General features: G+C 51.2%; 2 protein-coding genes across 2 annotated transcripts in view; one reads left to right on the top strand and one right to left on the bottom strand.

The window, feature by feature from the left end:
- GNAZ (G protein subunit alpha z) overlaps window positions 1-2,985 on the top strand; it is a 31,128-nt gene extending 28,143 nt beyond the window's left edge. The window contains 1 exon segment of the mRNA XM_053447786.1: window positions 966-2,985. Within this exon segment, the coding sequence (XP_053303761.1) occupies window positions 966-1,310 (345 nt within the window). The 3' untranslated portion in view covers window positions 1,311-2,985.
- Window positions 1-16,695, bottom strand: part of RSPH14 (radial spoke head 14 homolog) — a 76,454-nt gene extending 59,759 nt beyond the window's left edge. The window contains exons 1-4 of the mRNA XM_047697373.1: window positions 16,670-16,695; window positions 14,619-14,876; window positions 13,467-13,569; window positions 10,811-10,929 (exon numbers count right to left, since the gene is read on the bottom strand). Coding sequence (XP_047553329.1) covers window positions 10,811-10,929; window positions 13,467-13,569; window positions 14,619-14,817 — 421 coding nt within the window. The 5' untranslated portion in view covers window positions 14,818-14,876; window positions 16,670-16,695. The remainder of the gene's footprint in view (window positions 1-10,810; window positions 10,930-13,466; window positions 13,570-14,618; window positions 14,877-16,669) is intronic.
- Window positions 16,696-18,448: the final 1,753 nt, after the last annotated feature.

Genomic DNA, 18,448 nt, shown 5'->3' with positions numbered 1-18,448 from the left:
CACACCATCAGCACCAGCTGTGGCTTCCTTCCTCATTCCCACACGACTGGTGATACAATCTGGTCAGAAAGTCCTGAAATCCGACACCTCAGATCTAAACTAAACCAGTTCCGGGCTTTGTTTGGACATTTGGCTTGTTCGTTTTATTTTGAAACGAAGGGTAGCTTTTGCCATAGTAACTCACCAGCAGTCCTTTTAGAAGCTAGAATCATCGGTTCTCTGTGGAAACGGTGGGTTTGGGAGTCACACAGATGCGTTATGTTCCTTAAAAACTCAGTCACTACAACCCATTTAAGGTCCTCAGATGGGGGTAAATAAGGGCCAGTGCCACTGGGGTCACTGAGCCTCCTGGGCCACTGTTCTCACATGAGCCCAAGGTCCTGTCAGGGGCAGAGGGGACTGAGCCTTCCCCAACTCTCTAGATTGGAGCCTTTGGTTTGGAAGCACAGGCTCTCCACTCACAGATCTGGCTGAGGACTGACGGTACCATGTGACAGCACTGAGGCTTGGAGGATAGGCCAGAGCTGCTGGCCGGGCAGGCTGGCCACACTCAGGTTGAGGGAGACATGATGGCAGCTCGGGCGCGTTGAGCTAGCACAGGACAGCAGGAGATGAGGCCCTCAGCTGTGAGTACGGAGTTGCCTGGGTCCCTGCGTCCAACGGACGCTATGCAGCAGCCCCAGGCCGCAGAAGAGGGTCTGATGAAGCAGAACATCCCCTTACAAAGACATGTCAGGGTGCCGCAGGTGGGACCAGCCCCTTCAGGGTCCCCAGAGCGCGTAGGAGGCAGGCAAAGACAGACTTGGCCTGGCAGAGGAAGGACTTCCCACCAGGAGGGTGGTATTTCCGGGGCCAGTGCCGGTTGGGCTTGCCTGCCACGGGGGGCTTCCTCCCACCAGGGCCGCCAGCCTAGAGCCTTTCCATGCTGCATCCCCTGATTAACGCCAGCATTTTCCTGCCCACAGAGTCGGATGGCAGAGAGCCTGCGCCTTTTTGACTCCATCTGTAACAACAACTGGTTCATCAACACCTCACTCATCCTCTTCCTGAACAAGAAGGACCTGCTGGCGGAGAAGATCCGGCGTATTCCGCTCACCATCTGCTTCCCGGAGTACAAGGGCCAGAACACCTACGAGGAGGCCGCTGTCTACATCCAGCGGCAGTTCGAGGACCTGAACCGCAACAAGGAGACCAAGGAGATCTACTCCCACTTCACCTGTGCCACCGACACCAGTAACATCCAGTTTGTTTTTGATGCGGTGACAGACGTCATCATACAGAACAATCTCAAGTACATAGGCCTTTGCTGAGGAGCCAGGCTGGCCAGTTTGCCTGTGGCGAAACCCCTGGGGTGTCACACACCCCCACTCGTGCTAGGGAGACCCAGCCCAGGGGCAGAAAACGGGGGAGGCCTGATGAATGTCCCCCCCGCCCCTCCACCTCCTTGGCCCCCACGTTTCCGCAAACATAAATATATATGGATAGATTGCTAGGTAGGTAGACACACACACACATGCACACACACACAGTCTGGAGATGGCCAAGTTCCCCAAAGTGCTGGAGCCTCTTGAAGACTTAAGCAGCTGTCACCAAGTTCACTACAAGCCTTTCCTGCCCCTTCACCTTGCCTTCCCGAGTCGGCCCCGCTCTGCATGGGGGGGAGGTGTCCCTGTGGGACTAGGAGGAGGCAGCTGGTTCATCTGGAGGAACACCAGGTCTGCCCAAGCTTCGGACTGGGGACCTTGCTACTGACCAGAAGGGAGGACGAGAGCAGGGTCCGTGCGCCTTCCCTGCTGGCCACGCCTACTGCTGGCCTGCTCTGTATCATGTTTGTTCTGGAACCAGGGTGCGAGGCCAGATGACACCACTAACCAGACCTCTAGCCACTCACAGCTCTTTTTAAACAGCTTCAGAATATGCAGCAAAAATCCACACAGTAACAGGAGTGGCACGATTTGTTTCGAACTAGGCCAGCTGGGTTCCAGCTTTTCTTCTACCAGTCTGTTTTATAAATCAAACCCTGGTTTTTCTTCTCTGACATCCTTTTTTTTTTCTTTCTTTTTTTTTTTTTTGGCCAAATCTCATGGTGTTTCGCAGAAATACGGAAAATTTCAAATGCAGTTGAGTATTCTTTTTTAAAATGCAGATTTTCAAAACATATTTTTTTTCAGGTGGTCCTTTTTGTGTCTGGCTTGCTGAGTGTAAAAGTTGTTACCTGGATGAGCCTGTCCCTCTGCTCCCGAGCGACACTGGGGCTGACGGCCACCCTGTGGCGGCCTTGTAGGGCCGCGTTGTACATAAGCCCATGCAGCGTCCTCCTGTTTCCGGTGCGGTTTCTGCTTCGTTTTTATTTCAGAAAATAAACGTGATGTATTTCAAGAAGGTTCTTCACCGAGGAGCAAACAAACAGTAGCTAAATGTCTTGGTGTTTAAAGAGTAAATTATTCATGGCTTTGCAAGTGGAGGAAGGGGAAGCAAGAGATGGGGCCCCAGCCCCTGCATGCCCTGCACCTGAGATGGGCCGAGAGCTACTTGACTCCTGTGAAGGCTCAGCCGGCGTTGTAGCCTGAGGGAGGCCCTGCTGGGACCTTGCACTCTGGCCCTGCCTGTCCCAGGGCCTGTGGCACTTGCCACCATGGAAGGACCTTGGCCCAGGGCTACATGTAAATATGAAACCCCTGCCATCAAGAGGGAAGGCACCGCCAGAGCCCTTGCCAAATCTCCTTTTCTCTCAGCCTCTGTTCGGTACCCGTATGTCCAAGGTCAGTGTGTAGGATCACAGCCAAGGACTTTAAGAGATGTACAGAGGGAAAGAGGAGCTGGTGATTGTATGAAAGTTAAAGATTGTCTACTTTAAGAAAATAAAATAACCTGAATGAGCTGAGCCTCGTGCTGCCGTGCTGTGAGTGTGAGCGGCTGACCTGCGGGACAGCGCCCGGAGACACCATCCAGGCCCAGCTTGCATTTTCCTCTCCCCTGATCCACACATTCAGGCACAATCACTTTGAAATGAACATCAAGAATAAACAACCTTGGGGTGCCTGGGTGGCTCAGTTGGTTAAGCGACTGCCTTCGGCTCAGATCATGATCCTGGAGTCCTGGGATCAAGTTCCCCATTGAGCTCCTTGCTCAGTGGGGAGCCTGCTCCTCCCTCTGACCCTGCCCCTTCTCATGCTCTCTCTCTCGCTCTCTCTCAAGTAAATAAATAAAATCTTAAAAAAAAAAAAAGAATAAACAACCTCAAGTGAGGAAAGAAAGTGTAAGAGAAGGGAGCCCTGTCAGGCCCATGTGTCTGGAGGGGCTGAGGTTTGGGGGTGATGATGGCTCCAAGACCCCCGCCCAGCACTGCCCCAGGCTGCAGCATCCCCCAGACCCCTCCCAGCCTAAAGACACCTCTGCCAGAGTACAGGAGGCGGACAGCCTGGAGGGTGCCAATAATGCCCAGCCATGAGGGTGGGGTCCTGCAGGGGGTGAGGAGGAGGGGTCCCCCACGTCTTCCCATCTGCTGACGCTGACTTGTGTGGTTAGGGGCATCTCCATGTGGTGGAGAGCACTAATTAGGAGTCGAGTAAGTTTGTTCACCCTGCACCAAGCACCTTACACATTATTTTAACACCTGTACCACACAGCAGGTTGTCAGCTGTGACCCGTTTTACAGATGAGAAAAGGTGCTCAAGTCAAGGTAAGGGACTGGTGGAGCAGAGAGGTGAGTGTTTCCCACAGCCTAGCCCTGCTCCTGATCATTTTGCACCCAGACAGCGTCCCACAGGGAAGCGCAGAGCCACTCTGCACCTCCTCCTCAAATCCGGGACCTACACAAAGCTCTGAGTGAGGACCAGCAGGTGGGGAGGTACACATTACAGGGACACAAGTACAGATCAGGCTCTCTCCCTTCCCCACCCCGAGCCCTCATGGGGATTCCCTTCACACCTTCCCACATCACCAAACAGCAAAAACCCAGGAGACTTTTGTATAAGAAGAAATAGCCTGTGACTTAAAATCTTGGGGACTTATTTTACGCTTTTAATGCCAACTGTGAAAAGAGCAGTAATTTCACCATGAGCATCCTTTACCCAAAAATACATAGCTAGAAGGAAAATAGGAGGATTCCACCTTCCCTCCTGATGTGCTCGGGGTAGGAGGTGGCTTCCCTGGGCCAGCGCTCCCAGTTCCTGGAGTCCAGTCAGCCGACTCTCCCAGGGCCCCATCTCCACTGCAATCTGTCTGCACTGCATTTTTTTTTTTCCTTTTACACCTCTGTGATCTGCTACATGAACTGCCCCTCCCTGCCTCATTTCACTGACCCCTCTGACAAGTATGTTTCCGATACTCTCCACTTCCACGACATTTCGGAGACCAAGTGCCTTTCATTTTTCATGTCGTACGTTGCCTATTTTTATTGAAGTGTAATTGACATTCCATCCTTTTAGTTTGAGTACTTCATATTGAGTACTTCAATATGTGTTATGAAATGATCCCCATGAGAAGTCTAGTCACCCTCTGTCTGTGCTGGTTCTTCCTCTGGTAGGACTGCAACATCCCCCTTTTTCTCTGCTCATGATCCAGGTATGTCTTCCCCATGCTCGAGTCCAAGATGGCCTATCTCTTGGGGCCCAGCCCACCAGGTGTTTGATGTCCCCTCCCTCCCACACTCCCCTGCATGAAGCACCCATGCCAGGGCAAGGTAGGAAGGGGTTCTGGCCCACCTTCTTCCTCCTCTGTGCCCAGACCATACCCAGTATGGAGAAGTCACCTGCTAAGCTAAAGGTCCAGGAAAGGTCCACCATCAGTCAGAGGGAAATGAGCTCTGGAACCAGCAGCAGAGGGGTCGGCCAGAGGAGGCCAGAGTTGGCAGGAGGGCAAGCCTAAGAGGAGAGGTCTACCCTGTGCAGGAGGAGCTGGCCCAGCCTCGCCATCTGCAGGTGACTAACAACAGCCCAGGTCCCATGATGCAGCCAAAGACTCCCTCTCCTAGGGCACACCTACCATGTGGGCTCTGGGGGATCGCCACCTGCCCCTATAGCTCTTGTGGTCACCTGAGACAGAGCAATGGGTCACTGACAATAATCCCAGCTCTCGGGGCGCCTGGGTGGCTCAGTGGGTTAAAGCCTCTGCCTTCGGCTCAGGTCATGATCCCAGGGTCCTGGGATCGAGCCCCGCATCGGGCTCTCTGCTTGGCCAGGAGCCTGCTTCCTCCTCTTTCTCTGCCTGCCTCTGCCTACTTGTGATCTCTGTCTGTCAAATAAATAAATAAAATTTAAAAAAAATAATAATAATCCCAGCTCTCCTTGGTGACTGCTCACCGCATGGCTCTGGGCTGAACCTGGTATGCAGTCATCTGATTCAATCCTCCCCAGCTCCTAAGAAGCCAAGATTACTGGCTCTGTTTTATAGAGGGGAAGGCAGAGACCTGGAGGGGGGATAACTTCCCAGCATCACATAGTGTAACAAGTGACCTGACCAGGTCTGGGTCCCCAGGGCCAGTGCTCCGTCTGTCCACCCTCCCTGGAGCCCATGCAAGGCCCTGGCCATCTAGGACAAATGGAGATGGGGTGAGGGTCTGCTGCCTCAGGGGCAAATGCCGGGAAGGGCCACAGTCCCCCATGAGGACAAGGGAGCTCCACCAAGGCTGGACGGCACCCTGGGTGCTCGCCTAAGAGATGAGCTGGGTGAGGGGTTTCAGTGCTGATGTAGGTCCAAGGCCAGGGGCCAGCTGCTTCTGCCCAGCGCAGGCACCAGAAGGACTTGACCCACTTTGTGTAATGAGCTGTCCTCAACTGCCTGGGAATATGAAAGCCTTGTGGAGAGGGCTGAGAAAGACTGCCTGCTCCAAGAGAGCCCAGAGGGATAGCTGCTGGGATGGTGACCTACCTTGACTGGGCCAGACAGGGAAAGGCTCTCCTGGCTGGAGAAGGCCAGTAGATGGGGAGGGTGAGAGGAGACAAGGCTTCAGGCAGGTGCACCAGGCTGGGAACAAGGTGGACACAGTCACCGTTTGTGGGCATCATCCTTTGCTAAGTCTGGGAAGGGGGCACAGACTGTCAGGCTGAGGACATGCTTGGGGCCTGCCGCACCTTGTCCTGAAGGCAGGTGAGAAAGGACAGGCCCACCCCTCTAAGGCAGGCAGCCCCCTCCCTGCGTTCTGTGGTGTCAGAGCCAGGAGGAGCCGGGGTTGTTCCAGGCCACCTCCCCAGGCAGCCCCTGAAGAGAGAAAGGAGTGCAGCAGCTTATCTGCCCAAGACTGCCTGTCTGAGGCACACTGCAGAAAGGGGGAGAACACCGTGTTTTGCTTCTTCAGCAGACCCTCTCCCTAGGCTTCTGCTACTCCCACCCCTTCAGCTCCGAAGTCCCCCCACACCTCAAGAATCCCAAGATCGGAACTGCATCTGACAGCAAGCCCTGTCCCTCCCCAGGCCCACACTGCTCCTGTCTGAGGCTGAGGAACCAGTCTCCACAGGAGAGGACTGAGCACAGCCTCTCTGCCTCCCTGGTGGGTTCTGGCCCCTGGGCAGGGAGGGACACCTAGTTTTACCCCCCACAGCCCCATGCAAGCCAAGGCTGCCTACAGTGTGTCAGAGACAGAACAGTCCCTGCACCGTGCTGCTGCCACAGCTGGGCCAGCAGCTCAGAGTTCGGTCCAGACTCACAGGTGCACCCAGTCACCCTGGTTCCAGGCCACCATCAGAGGGCCCAAGGGGCCTGGGCCATGGCCAGTGGGGCTGGTAGGGAGACACTTCTAGGGCCTGGTGCTATTCGGCTGCCTCCCAAAATCCAGTTACAGAAGAATCCTCAATTTTGACATCAGAGTTCTCTCCTGTAACGCCAGCCACAAAACAAGACTCATTTCTGCGTGTGGTTAGCAGAAATGAGGGAGCCGACAGAGATTCCCCCAGAATTCCCAGCAGTTACTCAGGGCCCGCCTGGCAGGGAACCTGGGCTGGAGGCTTCTGCCTGGCATTTGCCTCTATAATCCTGCTTTCCCTTCTCCTGACTTGCAGCACCCCAGGGCCAGAGATGAGAGCCAGGCCAGGTCAGGCAGTCATTGGTCCTATGGCACCCCCTGCTGGTTATTCTGGGAAACCACACAGCTCACCAGATCCCTCCAGGCCCAAGGACTCAAGAGGGAGGACCTTCCCCCCTTCCCCTGCAGCTATCTCATACTACAGAGGGACACGGACAGAGCAATTGAGGCAAAGTGGCTGGACCAGATCAAGGGCCCAACACGGTTGTTGAATTGATGAAGGAGGGAGGGAGCTAATTGCCACAAATAACTAAAAAATGATGCTTTAAAATATGGCATAAAGGCTGCTAACACCAATATCTGTTGAGTGCCGGGCACGCAGCTAGGTGCAGAGGGTGTCTTTTGGCGTGGCAGCAGATAGAAAACCTGTACTGATGACCACCAGCCGGAGAGCCAGCTGAGCCCAGGCGATGCCTTACACAGGCACCCAGACTCCCACGCCCCGTGATAAAGCCGAACTACTGCCCAAGATCACACACTGGTTACAAGTACACCCACGAAGGAGACGCACCCACCCCACCCTGAGACCCAGTGAGGACACCACTTGGGACACAGCCACACTGACCACACCAGAAGCCACAGTGCTCAGAGTCCCCCCAGGCAGACTTCTTGGGGCATCTGCCCTAGCCTATGTCTCTCTCTCCCCCCCAACCACTGCTACACATCCCTCACCAGAGTGTCCCAGGCCTCCCTTGCAGGCACCTCACAATGAGCAGCATCTAAGGAAGGCTGTGATTCAGGGTATGTTGTTCCTGGGGCCCCCGGTAAGGCTTGTCCCAACCACGGCCCCCCTGCTCTTTGTGATGTGCCCAGTGCTTGTGGCTTCCAGAACAATTTTGCAGGAAGGAGATAGAACCAGGCCCTCCCCACCAGAACACAGATTACCATAGAGTTTTTGTAGCTAAGACCAGACTGGCAAGGTCTAGACAAGAAGACCTGTAAACAACAAACAAACAAACAAAAATCCAGGCCAGGTACCTTCACTAGCTAAATGTGAAAAGCAAAACTCCTACACTTCTAGAACAAAATAGGGCAGAATATCTTCATGAGCACTGAACACACAAACACATACACACAGAGGGAAAGACTGATGAAACCGACTACATCCAAATGGAAAACTGCTGGGCTAATGAACAAACAAACAGTGAAAAGCCACACAACAGCCCAGGAAATGTCATTTGCAATGTGTGCACATAGCCAACGAAGGATTGGAATCCAGGATGAATGAAATGCTCCCTCAGATCAATAAGAAATAGAAAAACAACTCAACAGAATTCTCAGGCTCCAGGGAGGCACCTGGCAGGAGAGGCGATGCGGGTGGCGCCAGGCAGAGGAAAGATGCCTCCTCTCCCAGCCACGGGGGACAGAAAAGCCATACAACAGTGCAACAGCACAGCACACCTTGAGGTTGCTGTTGAGGGTGCACAGCAGGCTCTGTCCTGTCTGGAGGAGGGAGGGCGGGGAAGCAGTGGCAGTATCTGGCCGAGCTGAAGGCCGGGCATCTCCCGCCTCCACAAGGATGCTGTCCTCCAGCAGAGGCCTTGGAGGGACTTCCAGGAAAATCTGAGCAGGAACACTCAGGATCAGAAACAACCAGCCTGCCCCATGAGCCAACCAGGGGTAAGTGTATTGAATGTCAGCGTTATGTTCAAACAGCAGAAAGGTATGCAACAGTTAAAACAGTCAAACAGAGCCTGTGACACGGCATGGCTAAATCTCAAAATTATAACATTAGGTTAAGTGGCAAGGGGATGCATTCAGCCAGATCCATTGGCATCGAGTTTTAAAACGTGCTGGGTGAGATCTCTGTATGACTACATCCTTGGTAACATATAAAGACGTGCGTTAGGGATATAGTCAGAAATTACTGGGGGCTCCAGGGAGGGCAGGAGAAAAGGTGCTGGGTGGGGAGGTTCACGGGGTGCTTGGACTATTATTTAAAAAAAAAACAAAAAACAAGCAAACGGGAAATATGGTGAAATGTTAAAACTTAGCAAAGCTGTGATGGTACCTGATGTTTACGCTCATTATCTCTGTATTTCTCTGAAGGCTTAAACAGATGGCAATAATTGAAGAGAGCTGGCTGGGAGTTCCACACCCCAAGAAGGAGCATTCCCGTGTCATTCAGCTCAGCCCTGAGCCCCGGTGCTTCACAGACACCCCACTATCCCAGTGGCCCTCAATCATGGCCTCAAGAGAGAACCAGCCAAGGTGCGTTTGAGAAAGTTACATGTGCCAGCTCCCAGAGACAGATCCTGTTGGCCTGGGATAGGGCCAGGGATAAGCTCAGCCTTTCAAAAGACCACCAGAGGGTTCTGTGGTCTGGCCTAACATGTTCCCTAACATCCAGTTTGGCCCAGCTGGAAGAAGTCTTGCTTCCCGGATGGGCAGCAATCCTGGGCCCCCAAGGGCTCCACTCCTTTGCCCTACCTCGCTGAACCTCATCCCAGTAGTCAGTTCTCTCTGGGCCCTCAACTCAGCGAGAGCTCGCGCATGGAGGTGAGTGTTTATGCCACGTTTCATGCAGGACGATGGGCAACACGCTTGGCGAGCATCTTCTCACTTGCCCTCACTTCCCCATCCAGGGGCAGGCAAGGAACCAGGGGAAGGGCAGAGGGAACCCCGGGCCATCTCAATCCTAGGCTATGACACCTTTTTGCCTACCTTTAACTTAAGTCACCCCCTTAAGGCCTTGATATCACTCCTCTCTGAATGAGCCCCCTGTTTAAAAACATGTTCATTGCACCACGTGACAGGGCGGCCGTGAGCCTGACACAAGTGTGAACCCTTTAGCTGCAGTGGCTGGGTGGCTGTCACCCTGGACTCTGCATCTAAATCTAAGCAGGAACACTCAACCAAGGGGGACCTCAAGCCTGGTGGGGGAGGGGCAGGCTTTCTTTTTTCCTTAAACATGCTATGGCACACTTCACAAATGAGGACATTTACAGGGCTATAATCATCAGGGAAACACAAATTAAAACCAAAATGAGACCAAACACCCACCCCCCAAAATAGCTAAAATAAAGAGCCAGGAAAGATCAAGTGTGGGTGAGGACTGAGGGCGTGTGCGGCTGGTGGGAGTGCAAACTGGTGTAAGTATTTTAGAAAACCATCGGTGGTAGCTTCTAAAGCTGAACATAAAGCTGTCCTAGCCGCAGCAAGTCCCCTCCCAGGTATGTCTCAAAAGAAACGCATCTCTACACCCATCAAAAGACACTCACAAGAATGTTTATGGACACTGTTCTTGGGAGCCATTCGCTAGAAACAATTCAAGTGTCCACGGGCAACAAAGTGGGTAAAGAAACTGTAGAGTACTCATATAACGTGAATACCATAGTCCAGTGCAAATTGTCAAAAATCATACATGGATCTCTGAGATAAAACGCTGAGCACAAAGAAAGCTAAAAACCAGATATTACAGGATGGATGTTTCCACTTAGGTAAAATTTAAGAAAAGGCATAAAACAACCTACAATCTCATGTACAGGAGATACTGTTTCCCTTTGGGTGAGGAGTAGTAACTGGTCTGGGGCATGTGGGAAGTTTTTAGAGTGGTGGTGATGCTCTAGAAATTTCTGTCTGTGTGGTGATTCCATGGCATGTTCACTTAGTACAACTTAATAAAACGTTCATGTACAATTTGTGCCTTTTTGATATGTACGTTGTACCTTAGTAAAAGCATAACTTTTTTTTTTTTTAAACGTGCTCTAGACTGTGACCTGCAGCATGGCGCATGAGTGACCCAGAGTGGAGACTGAGGGGCCACCTGAGTGCCCACAGAGAGCCTACCTGAGGGCAGCTGGGCCACGTGCTTCAAAGCCAGGTGCAGATTCTCTCGGCAGGCTACCTGAGGGTCGTTCAGCAGGTAGGACAAGGCAAGGAGGACATCGTGCTCTAAAAAGCCCTCTCTGGGGAAAAGATTTCAGATTTAGACACAATTAAGACCATGCCCAGAGAGGATCCAGTAAGACCAAGGAGGAAGTTGCCCACCCACAATAGGCACGGACCACGTTCCTCTGGCTTCCAGGGAAAAGAGAAAGGCCAGAGGTGGGCAAGCCATTACACCATCCCCAGAGGCCATGAGAGCAGTGTGGCTTGTGTGCCAGTGGAAGAAACCACACGTTGGAATCACCACAGCTCTGCCCCTTCCTTAGCTGGGACTCCAACTGCTCTGCGTGCCCCTGGATCCTTCCTTTCACTCTTGCGAGTGTCAATCCTGTTATCTGTAAAATGGGGATGAGGCAGCAGAATCCCACAACTGGCCTATCCTGAACTTCAGGGACCCACCGACCAGGGCACACACCCACCGATGCTCCAGGCTCTGCAAACCCTGTCCCTCGAAGGGTCTCCTGTCTCCTGTCTCCTCCCGAGCTGTCTCCTCCCGAGCTGAATGGGGGGCTTGCCAATAGCCAGGGGCTTGCCTCCAAGCCTATGTATGCCTGTTACGCTGCTTGTGATAATTATATAAGTTAATTAACTATTAGATAAGCCAATTAGATGTGAGGAGAGGTTTGTTGGTGGTTTTTTTTTTTTAATTTCCTTATGAAAACAAAGTTGATTGCTTTGGGAAGACTCAAAAGTGAGTCTCAAAAAAAGTGAGATGACTATAAATTCTAGAAGGCTTTTACATGCAGATTACTCCATTAATGTCTTTGAGTTCTCTGCTCTATTGGAAAGAAACTCAAGCTGCAAATTAGATGATATTATAGGTGTGGTTTAAGCAAAAAAAAGATGACAGGAAACATCAATCAGTGGGTCCACACCCAAGAAGAGGTCTGGGTGGCACACCGGGGTTGGTGAATGCCGAATTATTTGTGTCTGGGGTTAAAATGAACAGTTTAAAGGGAATGTACAATTTCTTCAATTGCTGGTTTTATGACTTTTTTTTTAAATAACTGACTCACTGCTGGGGCCAAGCACATGTGGTGTGAGGGCTTCTGAGCTCATATCTCTCAGGGCTGAGCTCAGTGAGAACTCAGTGTGATGCCCTTGACCAGGACCTAACACAGGAAGTGCCCAACCAATCGTGCTCATGCCATTGTTGGCCAGTGAGTTCTGAGTCATTTTGGGACAAGAAAATCCTAGCGGGGCACCCAGGTTGCAGGGGACTTCCCTGACTGCCCATCATGAGAGGGCCTCTTCAGTCAGTTCCGGTCACCCACTCCCTGTCACTCCTGCTTTGTAAGGCTGGGGTGTTTGCCTTGAGGGCATCTGCCTCCCTCACCCGTAAGTGAAGGAAGGCCTCCTGGAAGGCTCTTCCATTTGTGGGCTGTTATACCGACAGACTCCTCAAGGTGACAAGACATCAAGCCCTGGGCTACTGCCCCCATCCTCTCTTCCTATTGCTGCCTGTATGGGTACAAGAGGTACAAAAGTTTCCACATGACCAGTTACTTAGAGCTTGCCAGGCTCCACAAGCTACTGGCTTTAAGTTATAGGCTCACCACAAAACTCAGGCAAACTCCAGAAATCAGCCTCTGTTACTTTGGTCCCTTTGCATTCTTCGTCTACCGTGCTATGGTGGAGCAAGCCACGGTTTGGGAACCCTGGACCCTGGTATCTTGGTTCTCCTCCCCACACCTAGAGGTCGCAGTGGGAGGGATAGCAGACACTGAAGGACAATGCAGGCCAGGCCAGAGCAGGTCCTTGGTCAGTGATATTTGCTTCGCTGCATGTCACCCCATCCAACCCTGCCACCATGGCCATGTCCAGGAATCCGCAACCCCCCCCAACCTCCTACTGCCACAAAACAAACTGACAGGCACCCCCACTAGGCTCACAAGTTCCTTGTACCTGCCCAAGCTCCAGGCACCTTTCCCCACAGTATCCGTCAGCCCTTGTGGGCTAACCATTTAATGTCCTCACCAGGTCAGAGAGAGAAAAGAGCAGCAGGAAGGAGAAGCTCTTCAGTCCTTGATGCTCCTAAGTATTAAAGCACTTGCCCTGGTCTGTCTCAGGTAAGCACAGCAACACATTTAACCCCCTGCCCCCACGAGCAGGTGCAGATGAGGACAATGAGGTACAGAGAGCTTGGGGAGAGGCGGGACTGAGCAACCTTACATTTCGTGAGATGCCCTGACACCCCTGAAAGGATCTCTAGCTTCTGCAAAGGGGCATCTGTTGTTTACATCAAAGCAGCCGGAAGACAGTGAGCACCCTGCCCTTGATTCCTTTCGGGGTGCATGCACCCTGGGCAGCAGCACCTGGGCAGGGCTCCAGGGCTGTTTGTGATTCTCCACGCTGTTTGCAGCACCAAGTAAAACTAGTCATCCCAGGTCAAGAGTGTGAACTGAAAGGATATGGGAAAGCACCTCCACCCTCCCCTCAACACACACACAGACTGACAGACAAAAATTCAGAGATTCAGGGTCATCCAAGGGCCTGCCACCCAGGGGAGGGGTGTGGCTCCCAAGTATGATATGGGTTTCCAGAGACAGCTGCCCACCTGCCCACGTTATGGGTCGCCATGATGTGGAGCACCTCGGTGGTCTTTATCCGCACCATGTCATTGCTATCCTTCAGCAAAGCTTTCAGGCTTTCCAGGCAGCCTACAAGGCACAAAAATCTTTGAACATTTACCAATCTCAGAAATCAACTCACCTGGAAGTCAACAAGTGAGCCAATGTTGGGCAACAAGAAACTACTGCTGCTTTGGGGGCTGGGGGAATAGTGTCAGTTGCGAAGTAGTTCCAACTCACCCAAGGGGTCTCTGTGTGCCAGAAAGGCTTGCACAGGGGACTGTATTATCTAACCCCCTGCACGTTTCCAAACAATGCCTTGTGTCTCGGTCCACTGCAGGATTAAGAAAATGGCCTTCGCATTTGGGGAGACTGAGGGTCAAATTCTCACCCCTGTCCCAAAGTGGTCATGTACCCTCGAATGGGTCACACCTAGGGATGCCAGGTTGTGCAAATAAAAATCCAGCTTTATTTATTGATCTGGCAACCCTAGCCTTGTACCCCTCCTCTGAACCTCCAGTTTTCTTATCTGTCAGTTTTCTTATCTTCCCTCCCAAGGCAGGTGCTATCAGAATTAAGATAACATAGGCAGTGCACCTGGGTGGTGCTGGCCCAGAGTCAGGCTTATTAAATAGCGACTCTTAGTACTGAAGTTCTACCCGGTGTCCTAGGCCCTGGTTCCAGGAACCACAGCCAAATCCGGAATCAACTGGCCCTTCAGTACTAAGGCTGGAGGGAGAAGCTGCAGTTCGTCCATCGTGTGCCTCATCTGGGAAACGTGTGACCATGTCATGAAAATCACCTCAAGCCTTATTTTGATAATTAGAAGAGTGGGACACAAGGGACATAGTTCCCAGATACATGTGTGGTTTTAGTAAGGTGCGAGCCTATCTTTTATGACAGTCTCATGGATGATAAACAGCACTGTTTGGTGGATCTGTGGCCACCTGGTTGAGCCGTAGCAGAGGGAACAGACTTGTGGTTCTCGGTGGGATGCTGGTGTGTCTGAGCAAGGACGGACTGACGAACCCAGAGGGACACGGTGAAGGGGCCAGGTCACTTCAGCCCCTCCCACTTCTGGCCACTGTGTCTGTCCATCCAGACCCCAGTCATGGTCACCTGGGCTGTGACACACTCACCTATGTCGATGGCCACGTAGACATGCTCAGGGTCATGCATGAGGTCACAAAGAGCCATGAGGGCTTTCTGCCTCGTCAGCAGGTCCTCCGACTGCAGCTCTTCGTTGAGCTTGGGCAGGGCCCGACAGCCATAGGCAATGGAGGCCTGGGCAGGGTTGATGTCAGGGGGCAGGTACATGGAGATCCGGGCATGGGCCATCCTTCCACGCCTGCAGAGAGCAGCTCTCTAGCTCTCAAAACAAAAGCACTGCAGAACCACTGATTAAGAGAAATCAAAAAGGTGTCATTATTACCACTGGGATTTAGAAGCTACTTCTCATTTGATCCTCGAAACTGTAAGGGCAGTCAGACGGGTATCTTTACTCTCTTTCTCTTTTTTTTTTTTAAGATTTTATTAATTTGTTTGAGGGAGAGAGAGCGAGAGCGAGCAGGAGGAGAGGGAAAAGCAGACTCCTCGCTGAGCAGGGAGCCCGATGCGGGGCTTGATCCCAGGACCCTGAGATCATGACCTGAGCCGAAGGCAGACAAACAACCGACTGAGCCACCCAGGCACCCCCTTTACTTTTATTTTATGGTTTAGCAAACTGAGGCTGAGAGCAATGAAGGAATCTGCTCAAGATCACAATAAAGGTAAATAGCAGCCCAAATTGCAAACTCCAGAGCTCTCCCATGCTTAATGAAAGAGGGACCACCAATGCTTTACAGGCTGGTCCTTGGGCCAAAGGCACCAAAAAGACAAAACGAACCAAACCAGCAAACATGAATAAGGTCACCACAGATGGTGCTTATCTTACGCCAGCAACACCTAGTATCTAACTCAACTACTCCAGGATTTGTGTTATCCCAGTCTTACAAAGGAAGTAGCTGAGGTCTGAGGGTAGGAGATGGCTTCAGGTTATGGAACTGATAAGGCCAGGAGCCAATGTTCAAATCCAGGTCTAGTTCATTCATCCATCAGGAACCCATATTCAGATACTGCTTCTCCTTCTTTTTTTTTTTTTTTAAAGTATTTTTTATTATGCTCAGATAGCTACCGTATAGTATAGTATTCAGATTCTTCTGACACATCCACAGAAAAAGGAATTAAGCTTAAAGTGTGATATAATTTTATTACACACATACACACTTGGAGCGACTGTAGGTGGTGTGGCTCAGTATAGCTGACCCTTGAACAACACAGGTGTGAAATGCACGGGTCCACTTACACATGGATTTTTTATAAAATGGTACTTTTTTTTACACACTACACTTTGCACATATTTTTTACATAACTACTGAATGTGTTCTCTCCCTGATACCTCTCTTAATAACATTTTAAAAAATCTAGCTTCTTTTATTGTGAGAATATAGTATAGTATACAATAAATATAACATAACATACATGGTCATCGACAGTTTATGTTATTGGTAAGGCTTCTGGTCAACAATGGGCTTAGTAATAGTTAAGGAGGGAGTCAAAAGTTATAAGTGGATTTTAGATTGTGGGGGAAGGGTAGTATTGGCACTCCTGACCCCTATGTTGTTCGAGGGTCAACTATAATTAAGAACGGGGTCCAGACCTAGGCCATGGGTGGCCCTTGACAAGTTACTTCTTCTATCTGTGTCTTTCTACTGCTGCAAAAGGGAAGTGATAAGAGCACCTCCTTCCTTCCCTGCCAGAGTAGTTATAGGAACTTCTGCTACCCAGGAGCCTGGCACAGCAGTCTCTGAATATGCCCTCTGTGGCTACTGTTACGGTGATGGTGTTTCCTGCAATTAGTCCCAGTGACAGTCCCAGCCCTGTAGGAATGCTCAGCTTCGGTAAAGGAGGTGAGCCTGACTCTGATTCTGGGCACCAAGTGACCGCCCGGGGCAAGAGGAGAGGGGCCCTGGCTAGGAGGGATGTGGACTTTTCTGGGCTCTCCGAGCTAGGAGTAGTGGGTGCTGGGGACAGGGTCCTGCCCTCTTTTAAGGAGCATGGGTTAGGGAGGTAAGAGGACGAGAGCCCGGTGTGAACAGGGAGGGGTGAATCTGGGGACCCCCCCTGTTCCCTCTGGCGGCCGCTGGCTCACCTGCCTCAGCCCGCGGTCCCGGAAGCGCTCGCCCGTTGCCAGGCGACCGGTTGCCAGGCTACCCCACGGCGTCCGCAGCGCCCACCGCGCAGGCGCGAAGGGCCCCGGGGCCGAAACCAGCTGTAAAGTGCGGACAATGATGCTTTACAGGGTTACGGTGAAGAACAAAGGCGGCTCAGCTTTGTTCATGGTACAGAAAGGAAGCGAAGTGACTGTACTCTGAATTGAACCCTGCATGCCTTTAATCCTCAGAGTAAACGGGAAGTGATAACATCCAGTTTACCGACAAACTTCAGAAAGGTTCAGTAGCTTCCCCTAAATTACCCTGGTCTGATCCCTGAACTGTCTAGCCCTGGCTCATGCTCCTTGATCTGCAATCTGATTACCTGCTAATGACACAGATCAGCCCCGCAGTGGAGCAAACACACTGCTGGCTGGAGCAATTGCTCTTGAAAGCAAGCCAGACCCAGCCATCACCTGCATAAAACCCTCCCATGGCTTTCACCTGGTCTCAGGACAGAGTCCAAACTCCTAGCCTGCTACTCAAGGCCCTGGGTCATGGCCTCCTTCAGCCATGCTGGATTCTTTTAATTTCCCAAATGGTCAACTCTTTCCTTCCGGCTGAGATGCTTGTAACACTAACCACTTCTTTGCCCTTCAAGACACAGCTCAGTGTACACTTCCTCCATGAATCCTGTTCTCTCCCCAACTCCAAAGTAGTAAATAACCCCATAATTTAATTATCCCACAGGCACACTTCCTCCTCTAATTCTCTATTTCTGTTTCCCCCAGCACACTCCAACTTCCCGGAGGATGGAGAGGCCTTGTCAGTCCTGTTTACTTGCTTTTCCAGTGCCGGGAATATACTAGAAGTTTCAGTCAATGTAGCATAAACGAATGGTTAATGGACTTGAATCAAGATTTATAATCTACAAAGCACTTTCACTAACTTGTGTGATCTTCACAAAGAACCTTGAAGTTGATAGTCACATCCATTTTATAGCTGAGTAAACTGAGGCACAGGAAGAGGTAGAGCAAATCACATAAGTCCACCCCCTAAGCCTGCAGCCTTAGCACTGAAAGTTAACTAACAAAGGCACCAGGTATTAGCCTCCAGCACAATTAGCTTTGGAATGAAGATCACTACTCTGATCTGTGTGCCCAGGATCCCATACTGTGATGGGGAGATCTGCCCCCTACTGTGGTTCTTTAAAGGACCTAGTTATAAAGTATCTCTAACTTTAAGAGCCTCCTAGCTTTTTTAGAAAGATGGTGTGGAGAGCGCTGGAGTAGGAGTCAGGAAATCTGGTTTCAAATTCTAGTTCCTACTCACTGGGCAAATTCTTTTGATTTTGTGAGACTTAGATGCCTTGTCTGTGAAATTAGGGAGCTGAATCGAGTAGATACTCAAAGCTGGGAACCCTGGGCCTCTCAGAATCTGGTTAGAGTCTTTTTTTTTTTTTTAAGATTTTATTTATTTATTTGACAGACAGAGATCACAGGTAGGCAGAGAGGCAGGCAGAGAAGCAGGCTCCCTGCTGAGCAGAGAGCCCGATGCGGGGCTCGATCCCAGGACCCTGGGTTCATGACCTGAGCCGAAGGCAGAGGCTTTAACCCACTGAGCCACCCAGGCGCCCCCCCCCCTTTTTTTTTAATTACCCTTCAGTTTTATTATTTTTCAATCTCTTTTTGTTAACTTTTAAAGATACACATAACATTATATAGGTATATGTGTTAATTATGAAACATAAAAATATAATAACTATGTGTGAATTCACC

This window comes from Lutra lutra, chromosome 12, assembly GCF_902655055.1.
Source record: "Lutra lutra chromosome 12, mLutLut1.2, whole genome shotgun sequence".
NCBI classification, from domain to species: Eukaryota; Metazoa; Chordata; class Mammalia; order Carnivora; family Mustelidae; genus Lutra; species Lutra lutra.
This window is presented reverse-complemented; position numbering and strand designations above follow the sequence as displayed.